The following is a 25,857-nucleotide window of genomic DNA, read 5'->3' on the forward strand; positions in this document are numbered from 1 at the left end:
TGAGATATACATTAGTTGTTCAATGTAATTTAACAGTTAGGTTGTGAAGGAGAATAATTAAATATCATCTCATAAGTGTTATTTATAAAGATTAAAGAATATATTAGAAATTTCAAAGGCTTACATCTTTCCAAGCATTGTATTTTAATTGTCGTATTCTTGAGTTTTTCTTTTGTATTCAACAACTTGAATATACAGCTAATATATTACTTTTTTGTCTTCCACAGATCTGAAGAGGGAAGCCAGTATTTGTCACATGCTGAAGCATCCTCATATTGTTGAACTGTTGGAGACATACAGCTCAGATGGAATGCTTTATATGGTTTTCGAGTTGTAAGTTTCTCTCTTTGATTTTGCTTTCTTAGTTGTCATTTGCTAAATAAAGTCCTTAAAGTATGTCTGCTTCCACCTGCTTGTTCTGTAGTTCAGAAGCTTTGAGTTCTGTGAAAATATTTATTTCAGGCATGTACAGGTTCTCACAAACAACAAAAAAACTGTCACATTGACTAAGGGGCTAGTTTCAGTTTGTTCATCAGTGGCCTTTTAAGGTCGGATATGCTGTTCGTTGTTGGCTGCCATGTACCTAATACGGTACACAAAACCATGAGTTTAAAACCTCTGCTGATAGTCATCATCTTTGGCTAGTTAGTTGATGGCATTCTGTTGCACATATGAACTTCTGTTCATTTTTTTCCAGACTACTGTTTCTTCAGCTCTGCTTTTCCTTTAGTAGATACTCCAAAAAGTTTTATTTTTTATTTAAGTATTCTTGTAAATCAATATACCTGTTCACTTCATACGAAAAGGGACATTTTGGTGAAAGATGCTTTAGAGGCCTGAACAAAAGTCTATTTACTGTTTGCATATCAAAGGATGAACAAAATGTGACTTCTCAGCAGTGTGCAGCTATTCTTCATGGACAGTGAGAAACAAAAAAAGTCAGGGGACAGCCCTCAAAGCACCAAATTCATCCTTTAAGGGAAAATTGTTATATTTACATGTACATTAAAAACAAATTTCACATGTTAGTTTCATTGTTGTGGTAGAGAGGAATTTAGGTGGTAACAGCAAAAAAGTGATGTACAAGTAGTATAAAGCTGAAAGTTGTTGTTTGAAGTCTTCCTTTTTCATTTGTTTTTTAGGGAAGTTTATAAACATATGATTGTGTGAAGTAATTGTTGCATTCCTTTCTGTAAGTTTTGTTTCAGTACTGATTGTTTTTGTTTTATTTTCTAAATAACAAAACATGGACCAAGGGACTATAATTATCCTATTACAAAATAATGCACACCGTGGGGAGGCAGACAATTAACAAGATTTTGAAATGAAGAAAAAGGTTTTACATTTATTTTTACCCTGCCAGGAGCTCAGAAACATGAGACAAAAGATAATTATTTTTTAATGACAGGCCTATTATCATTTATGTTTCTATACATAAAAAGTAAGTCCAAACAATGAGGATTACTACACAAATACTGTACCTGACTTAAGGCCAAGTGAAAGAAGGAAATACAAGGCTAAAGTATTTGAAGCATAATAATTCTTTACCATCCCATATGTCCTTGTGCACTATAGGCATCAATCTTTTGTAACAAACAGTGATAGAAAATGAGATAGTAGGAACACCTATTCTCAAAATGTAGGAAGGAATGGAAGAGTTGTGACATGCTGGAGGGGATGCTTGATAAAGTGATTTAACAGAAGACTGTGCTTGCAGTGCATTGTCCAAGTTTGACAGGGTTAGTGGTAGTGTGCAATTAATGACCATAAGAAGAAACTCAGTGATGAAAATTCAGAACCAACACATGAACCACACGCAATAACTGAACCTAAAACTTTGTACAACCAGTTGCACATAAATGTGACATAAGGTCCACTGCTGTTTCATAAGCCGTGAACTACATGGAGAAGCTGCTAAAGTGACCCTGAACATTTTGCCAAATCTATAGTTACAAAAAGAAACAAGTTAAATACGCAAACACATCGTGTATCTGTTAAAAGTAAGAGATTGTATTACTTGAGGAGAAAAATACAGTCGGTGCCCAATTTTGAAAGCTTTTGTTAAATGCTTTTTTAAAAGTCGTAATTCACAGAAGCACTGTAGAACATGAACTGTAGCAATGAAGTTTAACACCAAAAAATAATTGTGTTTTTAGCATCATTTATACACAACTTCCGGCACTCCTTTACCTAATACAAGTATGAAGTCAACTGAAGTACATTAAGCATTTTATAGCATCAAAAGACGTTAAAGCAATCATTTAAGTTTGTGCCATGCATAGAACAAAACATGATGCCAAATACAAGCTATCTAAAATTTTCATTTATGAAATGGGGAAAAATATGCAATTTCTTTTCTTTCATATTTCTACTAATTATATGCTATTCTAGACAGTGCTGTCCTGTCACATAACATTTGCTTTGTTGTTCGTGTACATGGTGTAAACACTGTTTTTATATAGAATGCTGTTTTGTATTTGGCTTTTATATTATATTGCTTATTATGTTTCTTTAATGACCATTGTTTTTACCAATGAGAATACTTTACAAAAGATCAGCTACCTTCAGTATTTCTAAAACAAAGCAAATATTCTACGTGAAACATCTGAAAACCACGTTCTGGACTTAAGAGTGCATTGCATGCAGTTTATCCTCAGTATAATCAAAGTATGTGGACTGAGTACTTACCTTTCATACTGAAGATCTCAGATAATGTGAGTGATACTCAGTACTTTCAGATACTTAATATCTGGTCATTTGCAGAATATTCCCTCACCACTATACATAAGTGTTCCTGCTTTTTGTAGTGTATTCTAAGAAAGATTTGGCTCTTGGGATATCAGTCTTGTTTAGCTTTACCAGTTAGGCTGTATAGACAGTTAAAAACATACAACTATGCATTTTCAACTAACTAGCACATGTAAAAATGCCTGAGTTTTAAAATTGCAAATTTGTAAAAGTAATTTAAAATGGTTACAGTTACTTGGGTTTATGATAAGCATATGCAAATGAGCATTTAAATTATAGTTGGTATATTCAATCATGCCATTTTGTTGAAGTGTTAAGACAAAAGAAGAGGAAGAAAGGACTGCTGTCTATTCTGCTTTGTTATAATACTGTGAAATAGGACAGCTTCTTATCTTGTGGAGTGAAAACTCTTTTTCATTATTTCACTTCTTTATTATGTTAGGATTCCAGTTACAGTTTTATTTTTAAATGCAGTCTGAGATAGAGCCCTTCTTCTTTTTTATGGCTTTACCATACCTCTTTTCTTTTTCATGCTTTCATAGTATGTGATCCAGGATAAAAAACAATGCTGGGATGTTAACTTTTAAAAGCAAAATCAGAATAGTTCTGTATTTTTCACACCAAAACAGGTTTCTGTGTTTATCAAAGAAAAGTAAAGTTTCATGTGCTTCTAGATTAAAAGTTCAGGTCAGACACTGAAAATATCCAATGAAATTAAATATTTTCAAATGCACTTGGAAAGTTTACAGTACACTTATCTAAGTCATTAAACTAGAATTTCTTTCTGCCCTAACTCTAGTTGTTTAAAAATTAAAATCTAAATCTGAGGCATCTCTGTATGTGCAGGTTTTCCTTCTGGACTGAAAAGGGAGCCCAAAGTGACCAACTGTAATTTTAAATACCTTAAGGCAATGAAATTCCAACAAGTATTAAATATCCTGAGCAACAAATTTTGTGACCTAAAGACATATTGACAAATGTGAGTTTTATGATATAAAGACATAAAACTCACATTTTCACTGAGTTTGTACTGGGAGAGGTTTTTTGTCAATTAGCAATTTGTTATATATATTCTATATGTTGTAGATTTATTTAAGCAGTTACCTGGTCTGAGTATGCTGTTTCTCTTTTCATATCTGATGGCCTTTGAAGTAGTGATGGATTACAGTCAAAGTGATAGGAGAATTTAGATAGCTTACGGTTGAGGAAAGCTATATCAGGTTTTCATCTTACCTGCTATATCAGATTTTCATCTTACCTTGCTTAATATTTTTTCTCATTCATTTGATGGACAGGAGTTAATAGAAAACCAGAGTTCATTAGTTTTGATGATAGAAGAACAATCTTTGAGGATTTCCCTGGTGACAAGGCAAGACTTGAAAATCAGAGGATTTTTATCTTGGATGGAATTTTGGCTCTTTCTAATAAATACCAAAACGTGTCAGAGAAACTGAAAATTCAGTGCATTTCAAAACATTGATGCATTGAAATTTCTGCATTTATTTTATTTTATAACTTTAATTATCACAGTCTATTGATTTTTTTTAAGTTGCAGTATTTTAATAAAAAACTTAAGAAGACCCACTTTTAAGCAAAATTAACTCATAGAAGCCAATGTAAAATGTTAAATCATAAAATTTTATTTTTAAGAATTTACATAAGCCTGAAATAATTCACACAGTATTGCTGTAAAGTGCTTTTGCATGGCCTCCTGATACTGGCTAACATATGGAGATTTTCACATTAGATTGGAGTCTGGATTAAATTAGACTTCAGGTAAGGTAGAGTATTTTTTTTATATTAATACCAACAGCAAAATCAGTGTTTTTTTTAAGGATGCATATGTTCTTTCTTTACTGCTGCTTAGTAATCAGGTTGGACCACTGCTATGAAAACATTAGTGTCAAAGAATACCTATTTAAAATTACTTACTCCTCCTCAGCTCATCATCCATACTACAATACATGTATATGAATTGAGTATTACTCAGTGAGTGATTTGTTATTTGTCACTCTAACTGGAACAAGTTTATGAAGAGCACTGAAATGCATCTCTTAGCTGCCTGCAGGGTTTAAAAAAAAAAAAAAAAAACTCCTCGTTACATTTGGGTAGAACAGTAGAAAAGCATAGAAGGTGAATAGTATACCACTGACCAGAGCTATGGAAAGAAACAATTATGCAAAGGGCTGAAACCTAGGCACACTTCTGCTAAAACAATGGAAAACTCGAAAGTGAGGTATGGGAAATCGAGGGACATAGTTGCTACTGATACCTGAAACAATTCAGATGTGCTGTTCTGGGAAGATGTCTGTTAAGTCACTGTTCAGAATTGCTTTAGCTGGTCCTGTCAGCTAAGTACCAATCACCAAGTCGTTTTTTTTAGTTTCCTGAGTGCCCTCTACTGGTACCGGCTGATTCTCTCTCAGATTGTGTGCTGTAACTTGATCACTTTACCAACTTTTTGCATCTTCAGCTTCTGTCTCTAGCATGCGTTTGTATATATATATATATATATATATATACACACACATATGCTAAATGTATATATATATATATATATATATCTTTGTGTGTTTAGTTTAATAGGCTTCAATTTAATTCATTTAATTTTTATTTTACTTTGTTTCAGTTTTTACATGCCTAATGCTGATAATCCTTGATAATGCCTTAAGGCATCCATCCTTGAATTTTCATTTCATCTGTATCACAAAACTTTAATGCTCTTGCATGACATGTGCCTTTCAGTTTCTGAATTGATAGAATCTGGGGGCCATATCCTTGTCAGTGGTGCCCAGTGCCAGGACAAGAGGCAGTAGGCACAAAGTGGAGCCCAGGAGGCTCCCTCTGAGCAGCAGGCAGCACTTCTGTGCTGTGCGGGTGAGGAGCCCTGGCACAGGCTGCCCAGAGAGCTGTGGGGGCTCCTCCTTGGGGACCTCCAGAAGCTGCCTGGGCATGGCCCTGGGCAGCCTGCGCTGGGTGGCCCTGCTTGGGCATGGAGCATGTTTGTGCTTTGAGTTCATAGAATCATAGAATCATAGAATATCCTGAGTTGGAAGGGACCCTTAAGGATCATCAAGTCCAACTCTTGACACCGCACAGGTCTACCCAAAAGTTCAGACCATGTGCCTAAGTGCACAGTCCAATCTCTTCTTAAATTCAGACAGGCTCGGTGCAGTGACCACTTCCCTGGGGAGCCTGTTCCAGTGTGCAACCAATCATCATCTCATGGAATAAAACTTTGAAATATTACCACTGATGGCCTCTAGCCATTTTTACTGTAACTATAATTTAAATTAATTGAAAAATGTTTGTGAAAAAAATTCAAACTGCCACTTCCTGTTTAAAAAATTTAAATAATTTAATGAAGCATGCCAGTATGTATACGTGGGAAGTAGAAATACATGTTAAAAGACCATTCTAATTATAAGCACCTTGTTTAAAAGAAAAGCCAGGATAAAGGAATGAGACTGTAGACTCAGTGTCTCAGGAACTATTGATACTGCTAACAACCTTGTGTGCCTCTGGATCTTTAATCATCTGTAGTTCATAGCAATTTGGAGTGAAATTAGATTCTGCTGCTTTATTAGAATCACAGCTACTAATTTTAGTAGTTAATTGTACACTTCGTATGTTTTTTATTGCTCAGGTTTCAGTTTCATTTCCCAATTAGTTGAATTGTTGGGAGGAAGGGTTAAAAAGGAAGCTGATATGGGGTGTTTATTTTCAGTGAGCTAGCTAAATCCAGATTTATGTTGTCCTCATTGAACCTCGCCTTGTTGCTGCTGTGAGGTGCCATGTATAGCACAACACAGTGTGTTGTCTGAGTAATATTTAGCTATGTATACAGATAAGCTTTATGAAATGGAGAAAGACAGGAAAAACTGCTTAGGAAAAAAAAAAATAAGGAGGAATATATTGATGCAGCAATGCGCAGTCATTGGTAATCGATGTGTGGAGTCTGTTATCTAGGAAGATGCTCAGAGGGCTGGAGCTATGAGGAGAGACTGAGGGAGTTGGGGTTGTTCAGCCTAAGGCTCTGGGGAGACCTTACAGTGGCCTGACAGTACCTAAAGGGGGCCTGCAGGAAAGCAGGTGGGAGGGCTCTTTGACAAGGGGTATAGGGATAGGACAAGAAGTAGTGGCTTTAAACTCAGAGAGGGTAGGCTTAGATTAGAGGTTAGGAGGAAATTCTTTACTCAGAGGGCAGTGAGGCACAGGAATAGGCTGCCCAGAGAAGCTGTGGGTGCCCCATCCCTGGAGGTGCTCAAGGCCAGGGTGGATGGGGCTTTGGGCAGCCTGGTCAGTGGGAGGTGTCCCTGCCCATGGCAGGGGGGTGGATCCAGGTGGCCTTTAAAGGGCCTTTACAAGCCAAAACACTCTGGTTCTGTGATTCTATATCAGGTGCTGAACTAACTGGCCAGGAATTTTTTTCCTCCAACTTAAATGAATATGCATTTCATTTGGTCACCAGTCTCTCTTAGAGTTGCCAGTACTCTATCTACACAATAGTGTATTTTGCATGGGGATATATTTTGTAGCTATTTGGGAATTCAAGCTTTTGCACATTGCTTGTGTCTCCTTAAACTACACTTGCTACAGGTGTATAAAAAAGCAAAATTTATTGTATGCTGACATTCTGGAAAGCTTACAGAAAGAGCCTTGGTGATGACAGCTTTCTAGATGCCCTGTGAATTCCTTTTCTTTCTTTTTTTTTTTTTTTCCCTTGAGTCTTTGGTAGAGAGGAAAAATAAAAAGTGTGAAGACTGACACTGACAGATGTTACGTTTGACGTTTCTGCAAGTGCCATGTTAGATGTAAACTACATATGATTCTATTGTGTGTTAACTCTTTTTACTCTTTCCTTCCCATCATCAAGCATTGAACATTCTAAGATATAAATCTATTCTACATTATGTACAGGGAGAAGAAAAGGAGGACAGTTTATGCTACATCAAGCTGCTTTGGTTTTAGAGAAATGGTAGTCTAATTTCAGTCTAAGGACTATGAAAATAGTATACCTGAATCTGCATGTTATCCCTACCCATTGTAGGAAATCAGTTTATCAGAAAGAGTACAGGCAGTTACCAGAGCTAGTAATATAGTATGTGTGGTGTCACAGTTTTCAGGTGCTTTCAGGGAGGCTGTAAGGTATACAATGTGTTCTGGTCTCCTTATTTATCCTTACAAGAATGCTAACTGGGAAGATTATACTACAGTTTCAGAGTATTTTTGAAAGTCACCATTTTAAATACAGTTTCAGTAAGAATTTGTGTAACTACAATCTTTTAGAGTCACATTTGTGATGCTTTTAGGAGTGCACTTAATATCATGCTTTAATTGTTAACTTCCAGAGCTGCTTTGTACAGGGCATTGGCCTTCTCCTGTCTCACCCACCTTGTTCAATGAGCTGTTTAAGCAATAGAAAAAGTGTTTGGTTTTGTTAATAAAGCATTTGACAGACAAGAGGGATGTGAAAAGGTTAACCTGTTGCAAGCCATATCATGTTAAATGCCATTTTATTCAATAATGCATTGTATGTGTATCCAGGGTGTTTTATATAAGATTTACATAAGTAGAATAAATAGACTTTTTGGAGCAGTTTTATGTAATTCATTTTAGTTATCTGTCTTAAGCGTTTTTTTTTCCTCTTTCTACCTGCAGTATGGATGGAGCAGATCTGTGTTTCGAAATTGTGAAGAGAGCAGATGCTGGATTTGTGTACAGCGAGGCTGTAGCCAGGTATGTATTCTAATTTTAATTATTCCCACAGCATGAATGGAAGAGAAAGGACTATATTGTTGCACAGTCTGGTAGCTAAAAGTAGAAATACTGTAAATATTTATGTTTCCAAATCTGAATGTTTATTGCAATAATTAGTGTAATAAAAGACTTTCTGAGCATTTTGTCATTTACTGATTGTGTATTTGGATGAGATTATTGAATAAAATAGTATTTCACATCCAATATTCTCTGTCTTTTCGCTTTGGGATCTCATATGATGGCATTAGGTGACTTATTGGCTGTACTAGTTGGACTCATTTCTTCTTCCTTTTTATATATCACTTTATATATAAAGTCACTTGAGCTTCTCACTTACCAAATGAACTAAGATCAAGGAGTATCAAATTGCACAAGGACAGCAAAACACCATGTCCTAATGGCATGAAAATTAAGCTCAAACCTCATTAGTTTCTGTGTTTGCTTTTCTAGTCACCGTAGATATTTAGCATCATAGGAGTCAGGCTGGAAGAGGTCTCTATTTAAACTTCCTGCTGAAGGCAGGGTCAGCGTTGCATTTGAATCATGTTGCTCAGGACTTTGTCCAGCTGGTTCTAGAAAGCCTTCAAGGATAGAGATTCTGCAGCCTCCCTGGGCAACTTGATGCTTTGTGTGTGTAATGTTCCTGGGGAAAAATGTGTTCTTGTAACCAGCTGGAACCTACCTTGTTTCAATTTATTACCAGTGTGGCTCAGTTATGGACTTGGCTCCATCATCTCCATAGCTGCTCTTAGGTATGGAAATACTGTTGCAAGGTCCTCTCCTAAGTTTCCCCTTCTCCAGTCTAAACGTTTGCTTCCCCTCAGCCTCTTGTCATAGGGTATGTGTAACCCTGTGTGCATTTTGGTGTGCGCTGAACTCACTCAAGTTTATCAGCATCCCTTGAAGAGTTTGTTATGCTCCTGCTGAGTTAGCTCAAGATGCTGTGGGCCTATCAAGATGATAGTGCGCCAGGGCACACTACTGACTCGCATAAATTCTACTATCAACCATTTATCAACCCTTTCCAGCAGAGCTGCTACTCAACCAATACACTTGCAGCCTGTATCCAGCATGTACCTTTGAAGTGGTTAGTCTGTCCCAAGTGCAATATGTTGAATTTGTCCTAGTTGAATTCTATAAGGTTTCTGTTGGCCCTTTCCTCTAGCCTTAGTCCTTCTAAGGGCAGCTCTGCCCTCAGTGTGCATACTGCACAGAGTTTGATGTCATTCAAAAAGTTGGTGAGGATGTATTCTGTTTCCTCAAGGTCATTGATGAGATATAGCATGATAAGTATCACCAAAATGATTCAGAACTTATAAGTACCCTAGAAATGTACTGCATGCAAAAGAACATGAACATGATTTTATGAAATACGTACACAACAAATTAACATCAAGTCAGACGTCATGTTTAACTTTTTCAGAGAGTCAAAAAGGAAGAAGGTTTCTGGTTTTTACACCAAGCATATAAAATGTGTTATTGAAATCTTTTACATCCTAAAAACAATCTGATCACAGACTTGGGGTTGGAAGGGACCTCTGGAGATTATCCACTTCAGCCACTCTGCTAAACTCAAGGTCAACTAGAGTGGGTAGCTCTGGGTCATGTCCAGTTGGGTTATGAATATCTCCAAGGATAGAGAGTTGACAACCTCTGAGCAACCTTCTTCAAAGTTCAGTCTCCCTTCCAGGGGAAAAAAAAAAGGTAGTCTTCAGTCCGCATCAGGCAAGTTCAGATCTTGCTTCCATCTCTTTCAAATCAGGCACTGATACCACTTTTTTTCCTTTCAAGGTTTTGTTATTTAAAAAAAAAAAAAAAAAAGGATCTTGAATCCTTCATCTGAAACACAATTGTTGAACATTTGAAATCTGTATGTAATTGAAAATGCATATTTTTCTTTCCTCATTTGTCACTTGGCTTCAATCAGAAAAATCCTCCAACTTTAGATTGTATTATTCATTAAACATACTTTCTACTAAATTCTGTATATAGTTAAGTTGGTTGATTATTTTTATATGGCTAGACTCTTTAAAGTTAGTTTGTTATACCTGTATAATAATTTTTCCTGCAGGTTTGTCATGTATGATGTCTTTGTTTTTACAGTCATTACATGAGACAGATATTGGAAGCTCTACGTTACTGTCATGATAATAATATAATTCACAGAGATGTGAAGGTAAGGTATGGGTGTTTTTTTTTCCCTCACTGCATTAATGCAAACTGTTACATTTTGATTATTTTTGCAACTTAGAAGAAGGGGGGAGCTGTACAAAAGGAAGTTATTTGCAGAGCATGTGTTTACTTTTACTGTGTCATGAAATTAAAATGTCTCTAATTCCATCAATATAGAACATTAAGGAAGTCTTTATTCACTAATTAGCTATGCATTTGATTGCAAATTACTTTAAAAGTCAGTTTGATTTCTAGTTCTTGAATATTCATATAAAAGCTGCTTGTATTTATTTTCTTGTTAGGAAAAGGTGTGTATAAATTAATTGCATAAATTAAACCGGAATTAGTAGATTAATTACATCATTTTGACAGCACAATGATAGTATTCACTTAGAGTAAAACTCAAGACGTGCATTCTTAAATGCAACAATATTGTGGCACTATCAACTTTTTGCAAACAGTCTTGAACATTTATTACTATGAAAACTTTTCTACTATGAAAAAGTTTCGGAGGAGTAATATGGTCTTTAAAAACAATGTATATACATTCCGGTTTTGAGTTGGTGAAATTCTGTGTTTATTTGTGGAACTAGCTTATATCAAAGTACTGTAGTGTAAGTAATTGGAAGTTTTAACCCAAATGTTTTTGTCTCTCTTCAATTTGAATACATATTCTTTTTTAATTTCATTGTCTTAGGTAACTGTTCCAAGTTGTCTTCTCTAAGGGTTTGTTTTTATCTAAACGGTGTCAAATGCTATAGGAATTAATGAAAGTTGTAATGAGCTCTGATGGTGCGGTTTGTAAAGTGAATCTTGTGTTCTAGTGAATAAAGCAGGTTGGGAGAGGGTGTGCTGTGTTTCAAACACTTACAGGGTGATCTGTGAGGGAAAAGAGTATGGACACAGAACTTTTTTACTTAAACACACATTTGGTCTTGCATGCACAGACATTGCAGACCTTTCACCGGTCTCTTTTTCCTTACCCTCGACAACCAGGGAAATTATTCTATTTAATAGGATTTTGTTTTATTTTATTTTTTAAGTTTGATATTCTAAAAGTCATTTCTTACAGCAAATTCCAAAGATGTCCTCCTAATTGCTGGTAGAATATCTGATTGTGTTCTGTTGTGAAGATTCTGTATTGTTCTTGTTGTTTCGGTTTGGTACCACATGAGAATTTTAGTATGGACACTGTCTTTATGTTGCTTTGCCTTCCTGAAAGCTGTATGGGTTCTTCTTGGAACATGTTTGTACAAAACATATTTTAATTTCAAGGGCCTCATTCCTTGAAATTAAATATGAAAGCTGTTAAAGCTGTAAAATGTGAGTGTATTGTACAGCTTGTCCATATTCTAAAAACTTGAAAATCGCTGTTTTTATTAAATGCCATCCTTAGAAGTAGAGTTGTTCAGTTACATGATTGAGTAAGAGTTTTTTAATCTGTTGTCTAAATTATGCTAAACCATGTTAAACAATGTTTAATCCTAGCAAAAGCTGTGCAAAAGTACTATAACTACAAAGCTTGGGCATGCAATATTAAGTTAACTGTAATATCTCAGCTCTAGATGTCACTGTAGACAGTGTTTTGAAAGGAAGTAGGGCAAATGAATAATTTCCAAGTTGTCTGAGTGAATGAAAGTGAACAAATAAAAATCTGTTATGTTGACGTAATCATTCTGCATTTTCTTCCTCTTTGCTGTGAATGAAAGCATCTTTTGCAGTTTAAAAAAGGCATTCTGCATTTAGCAGATCTGATGCACCAGAAAATTTGTACCTTGTTGTCCCTGTTGTTAGAATTAGGTGTCTTTGGGGCATTTTTGTTCTCACTTAGCTCTCGAGGGATTAGGAGGAGTTAGGTTAGGAATACTTCACTCTGCTGTGGTCTGATGACAGAAACTTCACCTGTCTTTTGTAAGTGACAAGATCTACCAAAGCCAATTGCAGCCTTTGATAAACTCACATATGTTCCAACCTCACCTCCTTCACCAGAATCAAAACATGAAAACTTTCACAAGGTGGACTTTGATTACCTTAATTTCCTTCCTGTAGTTTTCTTAATCATCTTTCTCTGTGAGACCAGGAATTTCTTGAGTTTCCTTGTATCATTTGTCCCCCTCTAGTGTAACTTAAAGCCTTTGTAATCCGTGACCTTTGCTTCCCCTTCAGATCATGTGTTCCTGCATTCTTTCACTGCTTTGAAGTTGCATCATATATAAGTAAAGCAGAAAATTCAAATGCAGAAGGGTGGAAAACACAAGACAGCTATGTATCAGAACCAAGAATCTCAAGGACTTTTTCTCTTACTATGGCATGTATTCATGTTGTGCCAACCTGGTGAAATAGGACTCAGCCATTCCTTTTATTCTTTCAGAACCTTGATACAGAAACACCCAAAAGATGGCTACAGAAAGTAACCATGTTGAAATGGTGTTGGTTTTTTTTCAATACAAAATATTACTATATAATTGTTTGGATACAGAATTATCTTTATGCAAAAGAACAAAAAAGTGGAATGGGAGGAATGCACCTGTGAAGTGAGATGCCTGTCTTTTTTCATGATAAAATACATGCAAGAGTTTGAGCACCATTTGTCACTGAAGTCAGACACTTTCTCTTGAGCTGTCAATATTGCACACTAATTATGATTGGAAACTTTCTTCAAGAAAACGAAAAATAAATAGTAAATCTCTAACTTCTATTTACAAGGGATATCACTGATCAATGGACTGAAGTTCTATGCTGTACAATTATTTTAATAATTACAATTTTAAAAAGGGGCAGGTTTGTTATAAGTAGCTGAATATGATTCACATCAAATGCTCCCGCTATGTTATGTGATTTACATGTAGTTTGAGTGCTTGTCTATGTATGTAGGATCGGTAAAACCATTGGTACGCTGAAATCAGGCAAGTTTATTGTCGGACCTCCAATATTTTTATTATGGATCTCTCAGTAGGTATGAATACTAGTTTCCAACAATTCAGTGCAGAAGCTATGGGGCTCCAAGAATAAAATACACAATATTTTTCCTCAGTATTTCTTCCAACTGTGTTCTTTTTCCCCATGAGTATGTCTCTTTCTGTACACGTGCTTCCTATCTCAGAGTCGCCCTTTCTTTGTTTGCCCTTTTCCTAGCACACTGCTATCTGGCTGCTGGGTTTTCAGGAGCAGTTTTGCTGAGAAGTGCTGCTTGCTGAGAATTTATACTGCTTGGCCTGCTGCAGAGCTCAACAGCTACACAGAGGGTAACTTCTCAGGAAGTTTATTTATTCTGGTCACTTACCCAGCCATTCAGAAAAGGAGGATCTTCTGATTGATGAGCTGGCCACCCAAGCAGCACATATGAATGGGTTAACCAGAAAGGAGGCAGACACTTGTTGTCTTTTAAACTGCTTTGCAAAGTGCCTATTGTGCATGTTTGTTCTAGGATTTTGTATTCCTTGCTATGGAAATGAATTATTTTCTTTATGATTATATAATTCACAAGTCACCTACTAATTTCTGAGTTACCACCAGGATGTCTAAGCATTGCATGAAGTTTAGCACGAGCTGTGTTTTGCTGAAGTACTTCTCTGCCTTTCCCTCATGCCTTTCTTTTTTTGGAGGGGTTTTCCTCCGAGAACTATTCTATCAAATGCTAGACCAATGTATTACTCAATTTGCAGTTTCTCATATTGCCTGTACTGCACAAAAGCTTTTCTACTGTTTAAAATAAGATAAATTGACTTTGATGCAATTCAGAAATGTAAAGGAGACGCCATCTTAAACAGGGTCCATAGGAAAAAATTAAAAGTATGTATCATTTTTTGGTAGTGTGTAGAATTGGTGGAATGGGCTCTTACTACTAATCTACCACAAAGTTACGTTTGCTTAGTAGTTCCATTTTCTGGCCTTTTTGGTAACATCAGCACTAGAGAACAAGTGACTGTGACTAGAAAAGCAGAGAAGAGTTACTTAAGCCACAAAATAACTCTGTACTGAGAATTATATCTTCAGGCGCCCTGCTGAGATAGCCTGAGAAGTGCATTCACTGTAAGAATGTATTTAAGGAAGGACGGAAGTTGCAGGTTCTTAGGGGCCTGTGCAAAAAATAAAAGTCCATTGACAGTAGACTGTTTTGCTCATGCAGACATAGCCACCACTGATCAAAACACGGTAATCTAAGCAACACTGTGCTCTCACGCAGACTTAAACTGCTTAGTTGAGACCTGAACTGGGGCATCTTGCCATCAGTTGTGTAGTGCAACACGCACCCACACAAACCAAATTCTTTTGCTCAAGAACTGTTTCCTACAGCATTTTGAAGAGTTAGACCCTGAAGCTGCCTGCTTGAGGTTTTTCTCTAAGTCATCTGCTAAACATGCTATGGGAATGGTGTTAAAGAAACAATTAATTCTGTTCTTACAAGTAATGTTATATTAATAAAATACTACATTCCTGTGATTCTCTCTTTTTCACTTGCCTCTTTATTGTACTTCTGCAGAATACAAAGCAGGTGTCCAATGATATAAATTCTTGGGGTGTCTTCGAGAGAAGGTCTGATATTTTGTGTATGCTAATTTGGGGTCAGTTTAGTGTTCCTGTTACAGAGCTCAGGGTAGGATAGTTTGGAGTGAGTGATTTTTCAGCTTTGCGTGGGTGATCGAACTTCTCACAACAGCTAGTATTCAGTAACACTTTCTGCTCTTTCTGCACTCAGTGGTCAACTCATCTTGATCTCAGCTGCAGAGAAGACTGTACAAGGGATAAGGATTATGTAATCTGAAGTGTCTTCTACAGAAATTGTTAAAAATAACTGAAAAACCTAGATAAGTCATCATGGTAGTCTAACTTCTACATCCAAAAAAAAAAAAAAATCAAAACCATTCCTGTTTTGCACTCCTTCTGTACAGTTCATCATCTTTAAATGCTCTTTAAATGCTCATTATTGCATGTATTTTGTATACCAGTAAATAATAAGCATGTATGCCTTTCTAAATAGACCATAGAAATTGCCTCACAGGATTAGACTAGGAGTATGGAAATTCTGTGTTTGTTTATTTACTCCCAAAGCAGTTAAAAGTGCAAGTACTCATGGGTTGATAAAAAAGACCGTTCAATAAGGGGGGAGTAATAGGGGAGAATAATTTTATTTTATTTTTTAAGTGATGTGTAATGCAGTTGTTCAAACCTGCTGACTGATGCCCAGCCAGTCCTTGAGCGGTGGCAGCTCCTCCAGCTCCCTCCCAGTTCGACTGTTAAGCATGATGCCACATGGGATGGGATATCCCTCTGGCCAGTTTGGGGCAGCTGTCCTGGCTGTGTCCCCTCCCAGCTCCTTGGGCACCCCCAGCCTCCTCCTCGCTGGCAGAGCAGCACAAAAAGCAGAAAAGGCCTTGGCTCTGTGCAAGAGCTGCTCTGCAACTGAAACACTTGGTGTGTTGTCAACATTATTTTAATCACAAATCCAAACCCACCACCATACCAGATACTATTTAAGAAAGTTAACTCTATCCTAGGTGAAAGCAGCACAGTACAGTGTTCTGAGTACTCAAAGCCTATGCACCAATAAGGAAGCCAGTGCCTCAGCTAGTACACATAGCTGCCATGGATAGTTCTCTGAGAAAAAAAAGTTCCTGACCAGGCTACAGTGCACATATAAAACCAATTTGTCTCAAACACTGAATCCTAGGCCACCAGAGTTGTCTTCCTATGTGGATATTTCACCCCTATAAGTTAGCAGTCATCATCCAGCCTTTTTCTTCAGAATCATCCTGTTGCAAATGTCATTGCAATGACACTCTGAGCCCACAATAGCAAATACCAGAGCAGAGTGATTAATTAATTGTTAACTGTGAGATTTCCTGTGAAGGCTAGAATAAAAAATGCATTCCCAGGGGTGGGGGGAAGGGAGGAATCAGCCTTCTACCCATATACTCGTGAGCAAAAAACCACATGTCAGTCTTGAATGTGTTTTGTAGTTCTCTGTGCCTGCTTCCTTAAGCCTTTGTTATATGATCTCCCCACTCCAGAGAAAACATCTATGCTTTGTTCTTTTCCATAAAGAAAGCCCATGTCCAAAACCTGGGAATATTGGTTACAGAAGAGAATTATGTCTTCAGTCTCAGAATGGTTTCTGCCATCTTCCTTGATCATTTAGGTAGAAAACACTGTCCATAGCTCAGACATAATTGTCTTTTGCTTTGCATGGATAAAGTGGCAGTACACAGCTCATTGTATGAATTACTTGGATTCATTTGGATATACACTTAGGATTTATTATGGCTAATGTTGATGTAGCAAACAAGATCATATTAAAAAATATATACATGTAATATGTTGTCATTTTATTTAAATATTTACCATTTCATGTAAAAGTCTGATTATAGGAGTCAAAATGAGCTTACTGTTAGTTCAGTTTTACTAAATTCTTTCCACATTATGTCACATTGCAGGGGATCTTTTCAGTGAAAGTACCAGGTTTATGTTGGTGGTGTTAAGGTGTGGATTTTTTAAACAGATCATACAAACTTTTCTTTAATGTTCTATCTAGTAGAAGGGTTATAGCTGGGTCTACACTACTCCTAGAAACAGCAAGACAAGCAAGGAAATTTTTAATTTCCACTATATAGTTTAGCCTTGAACAGTCTTCATCTAGAAGCAGTACATAAAAAATTGGTCTAAAAACATGATATGGAAGAAAGCAGACAGTTAAAATTATCTGGATCACAAGAATGTTTCTTTTCACTGTTCTGTAAATCAGATGTTTTTGTCCAATGCAAGTGGTTTTTTGTATTTTACTGAGATGCCTGGTAAGAGAATAGTATGACAACGAAACCGTTACAAACAATAGAAAAAAACAAGCTGTAACAAAAGACGCTGCAATCTTTGCAGTAAATTCACCAGCTTCTACCCTCTTGTTATAACATATGGGGAATGTTTCCTTAGGCCTTTCCTGGGCATCATATATTATAGTTGCTACCGTTATGCACATTACAATAAGCCATATAAAGATAGAAAAATATTTAGCAAATTTTGGCTGACAGAACTTTTTAAGTACACGCTTTCTGAAGTTCTCCTTAACTGCTTGAGATTGTTGTGCATCGTTATTTTTCTTCAGTGTTGCATACTGACTCAAAGCAATCGTACATAAAATTATAATTGTAACATACATACAGACATGCGTAATGGTAGTCCCAAGGTGGTACGCTATCCTGCATATTCCAGATTGGTATGTCCACTTATGCGCATTTGCAAAATAGGCAGCCAGGAAAGGCATAGCACTGCATATGAGCAAATTTGCAGTGACAAGATTTACCAGATAAATGTACTGTGTTCTTCTTCTGAGTGTTTGCCTTAAAAATACGCAGGCAGCGAGAGTATTTCCAAAACCGCCAGTTGTAAATAAGAAAGAGTAGATGATGGGTAGAGCTACAGTAGTAGCTAATGATGGCTGGAGAACACATGTTGAATTTGTCATTTATGCTGAGTCTTCTTGCATAAATGGTGAAAGCTGAAACACAATTAGAGAAATTATTCCTCTGTAATGTATATCTAGCATCTTTTTTTTTTTATGATCTTATTTTAACTGTTCTTGCTTTTCAGTGTTACTACTTCCTATCTTTGAAAGAAATTGTGAAGGAAAAATAGTGTTAGCTTATGTCAAAAACAAAGATTTTATGTGCATAGAATCTAATAAAATAAATGAGGAAGTGGAAGGTTTAAGCTAGGGTCTGACAATAATTTATGTGGTCTTGGTGTATTTCTAAATCTCCTAGAACATCTGTAACCTACTTTGGAAACCACTTCTAGACTATTTCAAGTTAAATAAGCAAAAGAAATGCAAAGCATTACTGTAATTGCAGAAATGCAGAGGAGTATTCTGTACCTCTGTTTAAGTAAGAATTAAACTGTACATGATTCTGGGACCTGTCTGGGTGCATTTATTTTGTACTGTTATCAGTATCTAATGTTACTTTGTTTAGAGATCTAATCTTAGAGATACACATTTGGCATGAATGATTTAGTCAGAACATATGAAACAGTTGCTGAAAAATGATGTATTTCCAAGTTCACTCTTCAATTTATTCTCAATTTCCAGACTGTAAGAAATCAAATCTAATTGGTGTTTAAAGTTCTGTACAATTATAGCGCATAAAAATGTGCCTTTCACTTACTAACCTGTAGTGAAGAGAGATTCTCTCGTTCACAAGTTTAGTGAAGTGTATCCAACTTAGCTATTATTCCATACAAAATCATATGGAAAAAAAAGCAGATTTCAAATTTACAGGTTGAGAGTAATTTTTTTTTGAAATATCTATAAGCAAATACCAAAGAATATTCTGTGTAACTATGATAGAACACCTATACACCAAGATGATAGATAGATAGATAAATAACAAGAAGTTGTAAAAGTCATATTTAAAAATTATGCCATAGGTCATGTTTGACAACTTGCAAGTTAAACCAAGTTTTTTTGTAGCTGTTGCATCTTTGCCTAAGTCCCACATCAGTCATTGAACCAAATTATATTAAATTATTTTATTGCAATGAGTTAAATTCATAAAGTAATTGTTGGATTCAGTTATTTAGAAATCTAATGACCATTTTTGTGTGAACCAACAGATTTTATCTGGTGAAACAAAGAAGTAGCACTTTTAAGCTTACCTATGCAAGCTGCAGGCACCTTCCTTTGGAGAGAGGGAATTTTTGTCTTACGTCCTTTTTATCTCCACTGCTGCAATGAGAAGGATGATATTTAATTCTGGAAAATAGAGTTACGAAAAATGTCTTTGTGACATAGGTAGGTTTTCAGAAAGTGCACTTTTCTTTGGCAGTGTCAGAAGTCAGCTAGGCTTTTAAAGTTCAAGCCAAAAATGTCTGTCAAAAAAAAGTCTTTGCAGTTAGGTCAGGATACAGCTCCATTAGAGAATTAAAAAGAATGAAATACAGAAGAGTGGAAGAATGATTGTAACAGTCCTTTGGCCATGTAGCTATGGCACAGAAATACCTTAAAATACTTTATATGGTTCTTTCCTCCTTTGGGGGGTGGAGGAATTGTTACTGTCATGCTCTTTTAAGACTGCCCACTTCCCAGAATGAAAAAGAAAAGTTGATATTTTATGCATGAGAACTTATTTTCAGTGCAGTTTAACTGTTTTTCAGTTCCAAGAGTTTTCATGAAGCTGACTCTGTTCCTGAAACCCACCTGCAGTAATAAGAGTGTATCCATGTCATATCCTCGTGCCAGTGACCAAATGAACAGATCGCTTCTGTCTAGTCACATGCTGGATTCTGTGGGAGCAGTTAACAGCTGATGCGTTCTAGGCTTACTAATCATTCAGGAAAACCAACTCAGATTGTGTCCAAGAAATGGTGTTTTACAGAAACCACCCAGAAGGCTACAAAGGATGTTTTCCCTCCTCCGGAAGAAGAGTGTTGATCACAGATGAGTCAAACTCCGCTTAGCTCTGAATTTCCTTCTTTCTGATACATCTGTGGTCGTCAGATACGAGTTTTCAAAAGCCTTAAATAAGTTCCTCTATGAGAACAGAGGAGATACCATAAAAAAACTTCTGCAGTTTTACTAAGGTTCTCGTTGTGTTTGCTTTGCTTCGCATATAAGCACCCACTGTAAGAATCCAATAATCCACTTTAGTGATCTACTATGGATTTAATTGTTCATTTTTTTGTTGTTGTTCTAAAATGATGGACATGTATTCTGGCCTTTTATTTATACTAAAAAATTGATCTCGTTTAAGATTAAATTTAAGTGAGGGGAACTTGCTGAGAAATACTAGTAATTAGTTCATAATGCTGTAATTAGTTTGCATGCATATTTTAATTTTTGTTCCCGTTAAGCTTAGTTTTACCTTTTCTTTCAACTTTTGAATATATAATTGTGTAAAAATTTGTTTTAATAGAAAGGTTCTTGTATTAATTAAATATCTAATAGTTTCTTAAGCAGTCTTAGAAGTCCTTGTTTTTGTGGTGTTCCATCCAGTTTTAGACACAAGAATAGATATACTGAAAATGTGCTAGGGGGAAACCGTGGTCAGATGCCAAAAGGTGCGGTTGCCCAAAGTCAGCAGTTTTTTTATTATTACTCAGTTGGTTATTACCAGTAGCCTGTAGTATTTTTAATTCAGTGCTCATAATTCTTGCTATGCGAAGAGATAATGCTACTTTTTTTTCTGATCTATTGTATGATAACAGATTAATACAGTGAATTACAGTCTATCAGACTTCATTTTGCAACTGGTTAGTGAGATGGGCAACAAAGGAATGGGATATTGTAAGTAAAAAGAAAAACAAAACTATCAGCAACAACAACAAAAAACACCAAAAGTATGTAATTAGTTCAAAACTGTAAGCACCTTTCTCATTCTTTAGGTGGACTATTTCCATCCACCTAACCTATAAATGGTTTATTTTATCTACAATACATTTGATGATACTCAAACAGTCCATGTGCATCTCTTATGCAATTCACTCGTAAGTTCTTCATAATGGTCTTCAATTACTTTCTTCACCTCAATTATTTATATTTTCAGCACTCTTAAACCATGGTTACTTACAATTTAAACTTCTTACTGGATTTTATATGCCAGCAAGCAATATATGTTGCCTTTTGGTGCTGTTTGCAGAAAACCTTTTTTGTGGCTCAAAACTGCAAAGACAAGGAAATTCACAGTGAGGAAACTTATTTCGTTTAGCCATTTAGAACTCATACCTAACTCTTATTATTTAGTACAACCATATATGACAGAGTGATCCGCATGCAAACCACTTGTCTGCTGCCTCTCCCTTCTGTATTCTCAAGATGGTAGAAGACAGCCCAATCAACCTCATCTCCTTGTGCCTGTCACAACCTAGATGGAGAACTGTTCCTGCTGTACAACAGGATATAGAGTAGATTGGCAGCAGCTGCTCCTCATAGGATGGAAGAAGGCAGCAGCCCAGTTACCCTTGGCTCCTGTAGCAGTCCCAGCTCTCTCTGTGCCATGAAAGGCCCAAGAGATGCACTCAGTCTCTGCAGCTTGATGGATGGAAGGCAACTGCTAGTATAGGGCACAGAAAGGTGGGTGCCTCTAAATGGATCCACTATGAATGCTAAGAATGAATCATCCTAAAAAAATGTATAGCATACATCAAACATGCAGCAGCCTTTAACTTGAAGTATAATTTCACGTACTTGGAATTTGATCTATTGGGTGGCTTTTAATACCAGGATAAGTCTCTAAGATGCTTTGACTACTACGTGAGCAATCCATGTTTCTTTTCCAAAAAATAATTTACCAAGTAGCTTGCTTAGAACTTTGACTTTTGGTACTTAATTTTACTGCATTGTTGGGTTTTGGAGGGTTGTTTTTTGTTTTGTGTATTTGTTTTTAATTAAACATTAAAATTGAAAGTTTATTGACTGCATAAACTCTAGGACAAAAGCACTACATGGTATCCATTTTTAATTGGACATCTAGATCAGGAGAGTTGGTGCAGACCACCATGGTTCCTCCCTGCCTGTTTATCAGCTCTCCTTGACGGCATGACCCGGTGTGTGTCCAGCCCTTCTGACTTGATATGATGAGGATTTTAGCTCTAAGTCAGTATATGTATTTTATATTGTGAGAAATCCTGATCAAAGTGAAGTCCTCTAAGTTCATTTTGAAATCTACTTTACTTGAATCAAGCACTGTACTGAATCAGTGGATATAAAATATTTGGTGGGTCTGAGTTAGATCTCTGTTAGACTGTCTCCTGTTGCTACTAATTAATGATTTACTTTCATCAGCTTAAGAACTGCCCTTGCAGTTCAGCAAAATAGATAAGAGTATTCTTATGTTGTTTGATGAGTTACAAGTGCATGCAATATAAGTTGCATATTTCTAGCAACTACTACTTTGTAGTATTTCTAGCATCCTTAGTGATATAGACATTGGGTTATATTGCACCCATACATATGATCATTTAGTTGTCACAATATGCAAGGTTAAGTGTTTCATAGCTCTCTAGGTAGTTGTTTTACACACAGAAAACACAAGCTAAACAATGCCTTTAAGCTGGGAAACTTAGCTTGAAGTTGATATTGCCAATAAAAATCATCTTCTAAAATGTTTAGACTTCAGAACTTCAATGCTAAAAACCTTGATTTTTTTTTTCCCCTGGTGAAATTCTTTTTGTGGCCTCCAGAGGTCTCCTTTACAATATTTGATTTTTAAAAAGCAGTGACTGCATATTGGTCATGATAATTCTTATTTTTAACTTCCAAAATCAGTTCTTAACATGAGAACTTTAATGATTGTTGTAGTCAAGTAGGTAGCTTTCTCTGTTGTTTTTGGTTTTTTTTGTGTGTGTGTTTTTGTGTGTTTTTTGTTTGTTTTGTGTTTGTTTTTTTTTTTCTTTTTACCATACTGTAATTTGTATTTTTCAAGTCAGATGTTTGTATGTAAGAGCATTTTGGCTTTCCCAGGTGGTTCTTAAGCTTTTGAGGAAATGCAAAAGTAACCAAGCAAAAAATGAAAACCTGAAATATGGTAATAAAGGTGAAAATGGTATTCAAATACCAATAGATAGATTCTGCTGGCTCTAAACTGGGGAGCTTTGTCTACAAAAGGAATTCCTTGCTGATAAACAACATTCCCAGGCCCCTTGGCAAAAGTCTTTTTATGAAGCTTTCAATGTGTTGTTGACCATATGTTAGCATCTTTACCTAGTGGGAGTTTTTGTGGGAGGAAGAGGGAGTATATTTTTCTTTTAAAAGCACATGGTCATTTATATCTGTGCTTAGAGAGTTCTCTGTAGCAGCTGGCCTTGCTTTTTGATAAGATCAAAGGTGTGCAGTCTGTCCCTCTGTATGCAAACTTAAAGGAACCGGGACTCATCATTTACAGACAAAAGCAAGATAACTTCTGAAGGCATCATGTAGCAAATTATATTTTTCTGATATATTTTAAGTAATTGATTCAGTTCATTAAAATATAAACTTAGAAATAAACACTGATTTTCTTTTCTTCCTCATTTTGTTTCTCATTTTGAAGTAGCGTGATACACAATCGGACATTTCTCTACCATTCATGTACTTACATCTATATTTACCACTCTAACTGTGGAGTCTGATTGTAAAGGCTTTTTGCAGCATCATCCCTTACCCCCAGCTATTCCCACCCTTGTGATGTCTGTGAACAACTTTTGTACTAAGGATTTTTCCTACCTATTGCATCTCTAAACAGTGAGTGGTAACAGCTTTGTAGTGCTTTCCCTGTTTTCTTGGATTCCCTCACTAGGGTACCCTCAGTAATTGGGAATTTGTGTAAGGCATGGAAAAAAAGGCTGGCAAAAGTTTCCCAGCCCTACAGAGAATATGTTGAAAATACATTTTGGATTGCTAGGATATTATCAGTGGTTTCTTTTTCTTTGTCTGCTTTATTTGTGCTGTTGTACTGTGTACAGCTCCCTCCTGTCCCCCAGATTCTGTATGCACTTTCAGAGAGAGCATAAAACTAAGGTGTCCACATGTGAATTTTCCATTTGGGGGAATAATAATGACTCTTGCTTATTCATCAGTGGTGTAAGTTGCACTTCTCTCTTATGCTTTCATTGACTGATGTTGTGAAAGGTGTTCAATTAAAATTTTCCATGTTGGGTTATAAGTGGTAATTTCGTTCCCTTGTGAAAAATAATGGTTTGCAGGTTAAAAGGGTAATAACAGTGAATTTCAGCGTAGAAACAAAAGTTGGTTAGTCAAACCAGGTACATTTGGATATGCTTATAGTTCAAGTTACAAGCTTGTTTCTGGGAAACAGCTTTGTTTCTTGGCTTATTTTTCCCATTTATTTTAAGGAATATGTGTAAGAGAATGTAGCTATAAATACATTTGTCAAGTCTAAAAAGTATAAAAGTGACTAGCTGGCATGTATGCTTTATATGCATTTTCTTTATATATGTAATTAGTATTTCTTCTAATGAAGAATATGAACATTTTACATGTTAAAAAGGGTGGCATTTTTGTTTACTGGCTGAAATTTGGGTAATTCTAATTTTGAATAAAGAAGGAAAATAAAGTTCATATGGGTACTATGGAAACGTGTTGAGTTAGTGTGTATTTACAGAAAGAAGAACATAACTGAAGGAATAATCCCAGAGTTTTCTATGATACATAAGTGAATCTGTAAATTGGTGTAAACTGACTGTCTTGCAATTTGTAGCAGTGCTTATCATGTCTTACAGAAATGCCACTGAAACCTGCATGCTATTCTGAGGTTATAACATGTATAAATACAGCATCACAATTGTGTTTGCTGCTAGGAAGTAAAAGAGGAAAAAAAAAAAGTGTGATCTGAATTACTTAGCAAGTAATTACTGCAAGTTGGCCCTCATACCACTTAGGTAGCGTTGCTAAGACAAGAAGTAACAAACAGTACAACACTACTGAAGTGACTAATTACATGGTCACTTGAAATTTCATGGTGTATTTTTCAGCAGACCTCTCAAGAGCTTTAGGCTGTTTGCTCTTCAGTAATACCAGTTTGCAGCACCCAACATTTTGCCCTCAGAAGTTGGGAAAACTGATTTCAGGAAAAAAAATAAATAAATATTAAAACATAGCAAAAGTACCTGCCTTTGCTTTTGGTGCAGTAGTCATTGTTTCCTACATGACAGTGCTGTCTAGTTTCAGATCTCTTTCTGAGCCAGTCTAAAGCCATCAGACCTTTAACATCTCGAAGGTCTTGAATTTACACAGTCGTGGAAATCTAAAATGAAGTAGTTTCACTTGTTTGTTTGTTGTTTTTTTTGTTTCTTTTGTTTTGTTTTTGTTCTAACTGCTGCTCTCTTAATATCAGGACTCAGACAAAGAGCATATCATACTTCACATTTCCCCTCTTCCATGCCATAACTGGCATTACAAACTTATTGTGCCCTCTTTCAGGTTTCCATTTCTGAGCCAAAGAGTTGATTTATTTAATGTATTCTGAATAGAATCTGTATCATACAAATTATACAATATCACAGTGATGACTTCTCTTTTTTTTTGCTCCTAATTTTAACAACGTCTCTGCTGTTATATTGCTGTTGTGCAGAGAGTTGATGTCTTGCCCTTTTTTTAGGGTTGGCTACTCTGAATAATTGTATATTGTGTGAAAACTTTGTCACCTCCTTACTGTCACTCATTCCAGATTGTATTCAACGTATTTGTAAATT

At 36.1% G+C, this 25,857-nt stretch overlaps 2 protein-coding genes across 8 annotated transcripts in view; one reads left to right on the forward strand and one right to left on the reverse strand.

The window, feature by feature from the left end:
* Window positions 1–25,857, forward strand: part of CASK (calcium/calmodulin dependent serine protein kinase) — a 213,740-nt gene that overhangs the window by 86,267 nt on the left and 101,616 nt on the right. For all 7 annotated transcript variants that reach the window (XM_032194542.1, XM_032194549.1, XM_032194569.1 and 4 more), the window contains exons 3-5: window positions 228–333; window positions 8,410–8,487; window positions 10,612–10,684. In XM_032194542.1, coding sequence (XP_032050433.1) covers window positions 228–333; window positions 8,410–8,487; window positions 10,612–10,684 — 257 coding nt within the window. The remainder of the gene's footprint in view (window positions 1–227; window positions 334–8,409; window positions 8,488–10,611; window positions 10,685–25,857) is intronic.
* On the reverse strand, window positions 17,100–18,139 carry GPR82 (G protein-coupled receptor 82). Its single transcript, XM_032194621.1, has one exon. The coding sequence runs from the start codon at window positions 18,137–18,139 to the stop codon at window positions 17,156–17,158; it is 984 nt and encodes a 327-aa protein (XP_032050512.1). The 3' UTR covers window positions 17,100–17,155.

Source organism: Aythya fuligula, chromosome 1, assembly GCF_009819795.1.
Source record: "Aythya fuligula isolate bAytFul2 chromosome 1, bAytFul2.pri, whole genome shotgun sequence".
In the NCBI taxonomy this organism is placed as follows: Eukaryota; Metazoa; Chordata; class Aves; order Anseriformes; family Anatidae; genus Aythya; species Aythya fuligula.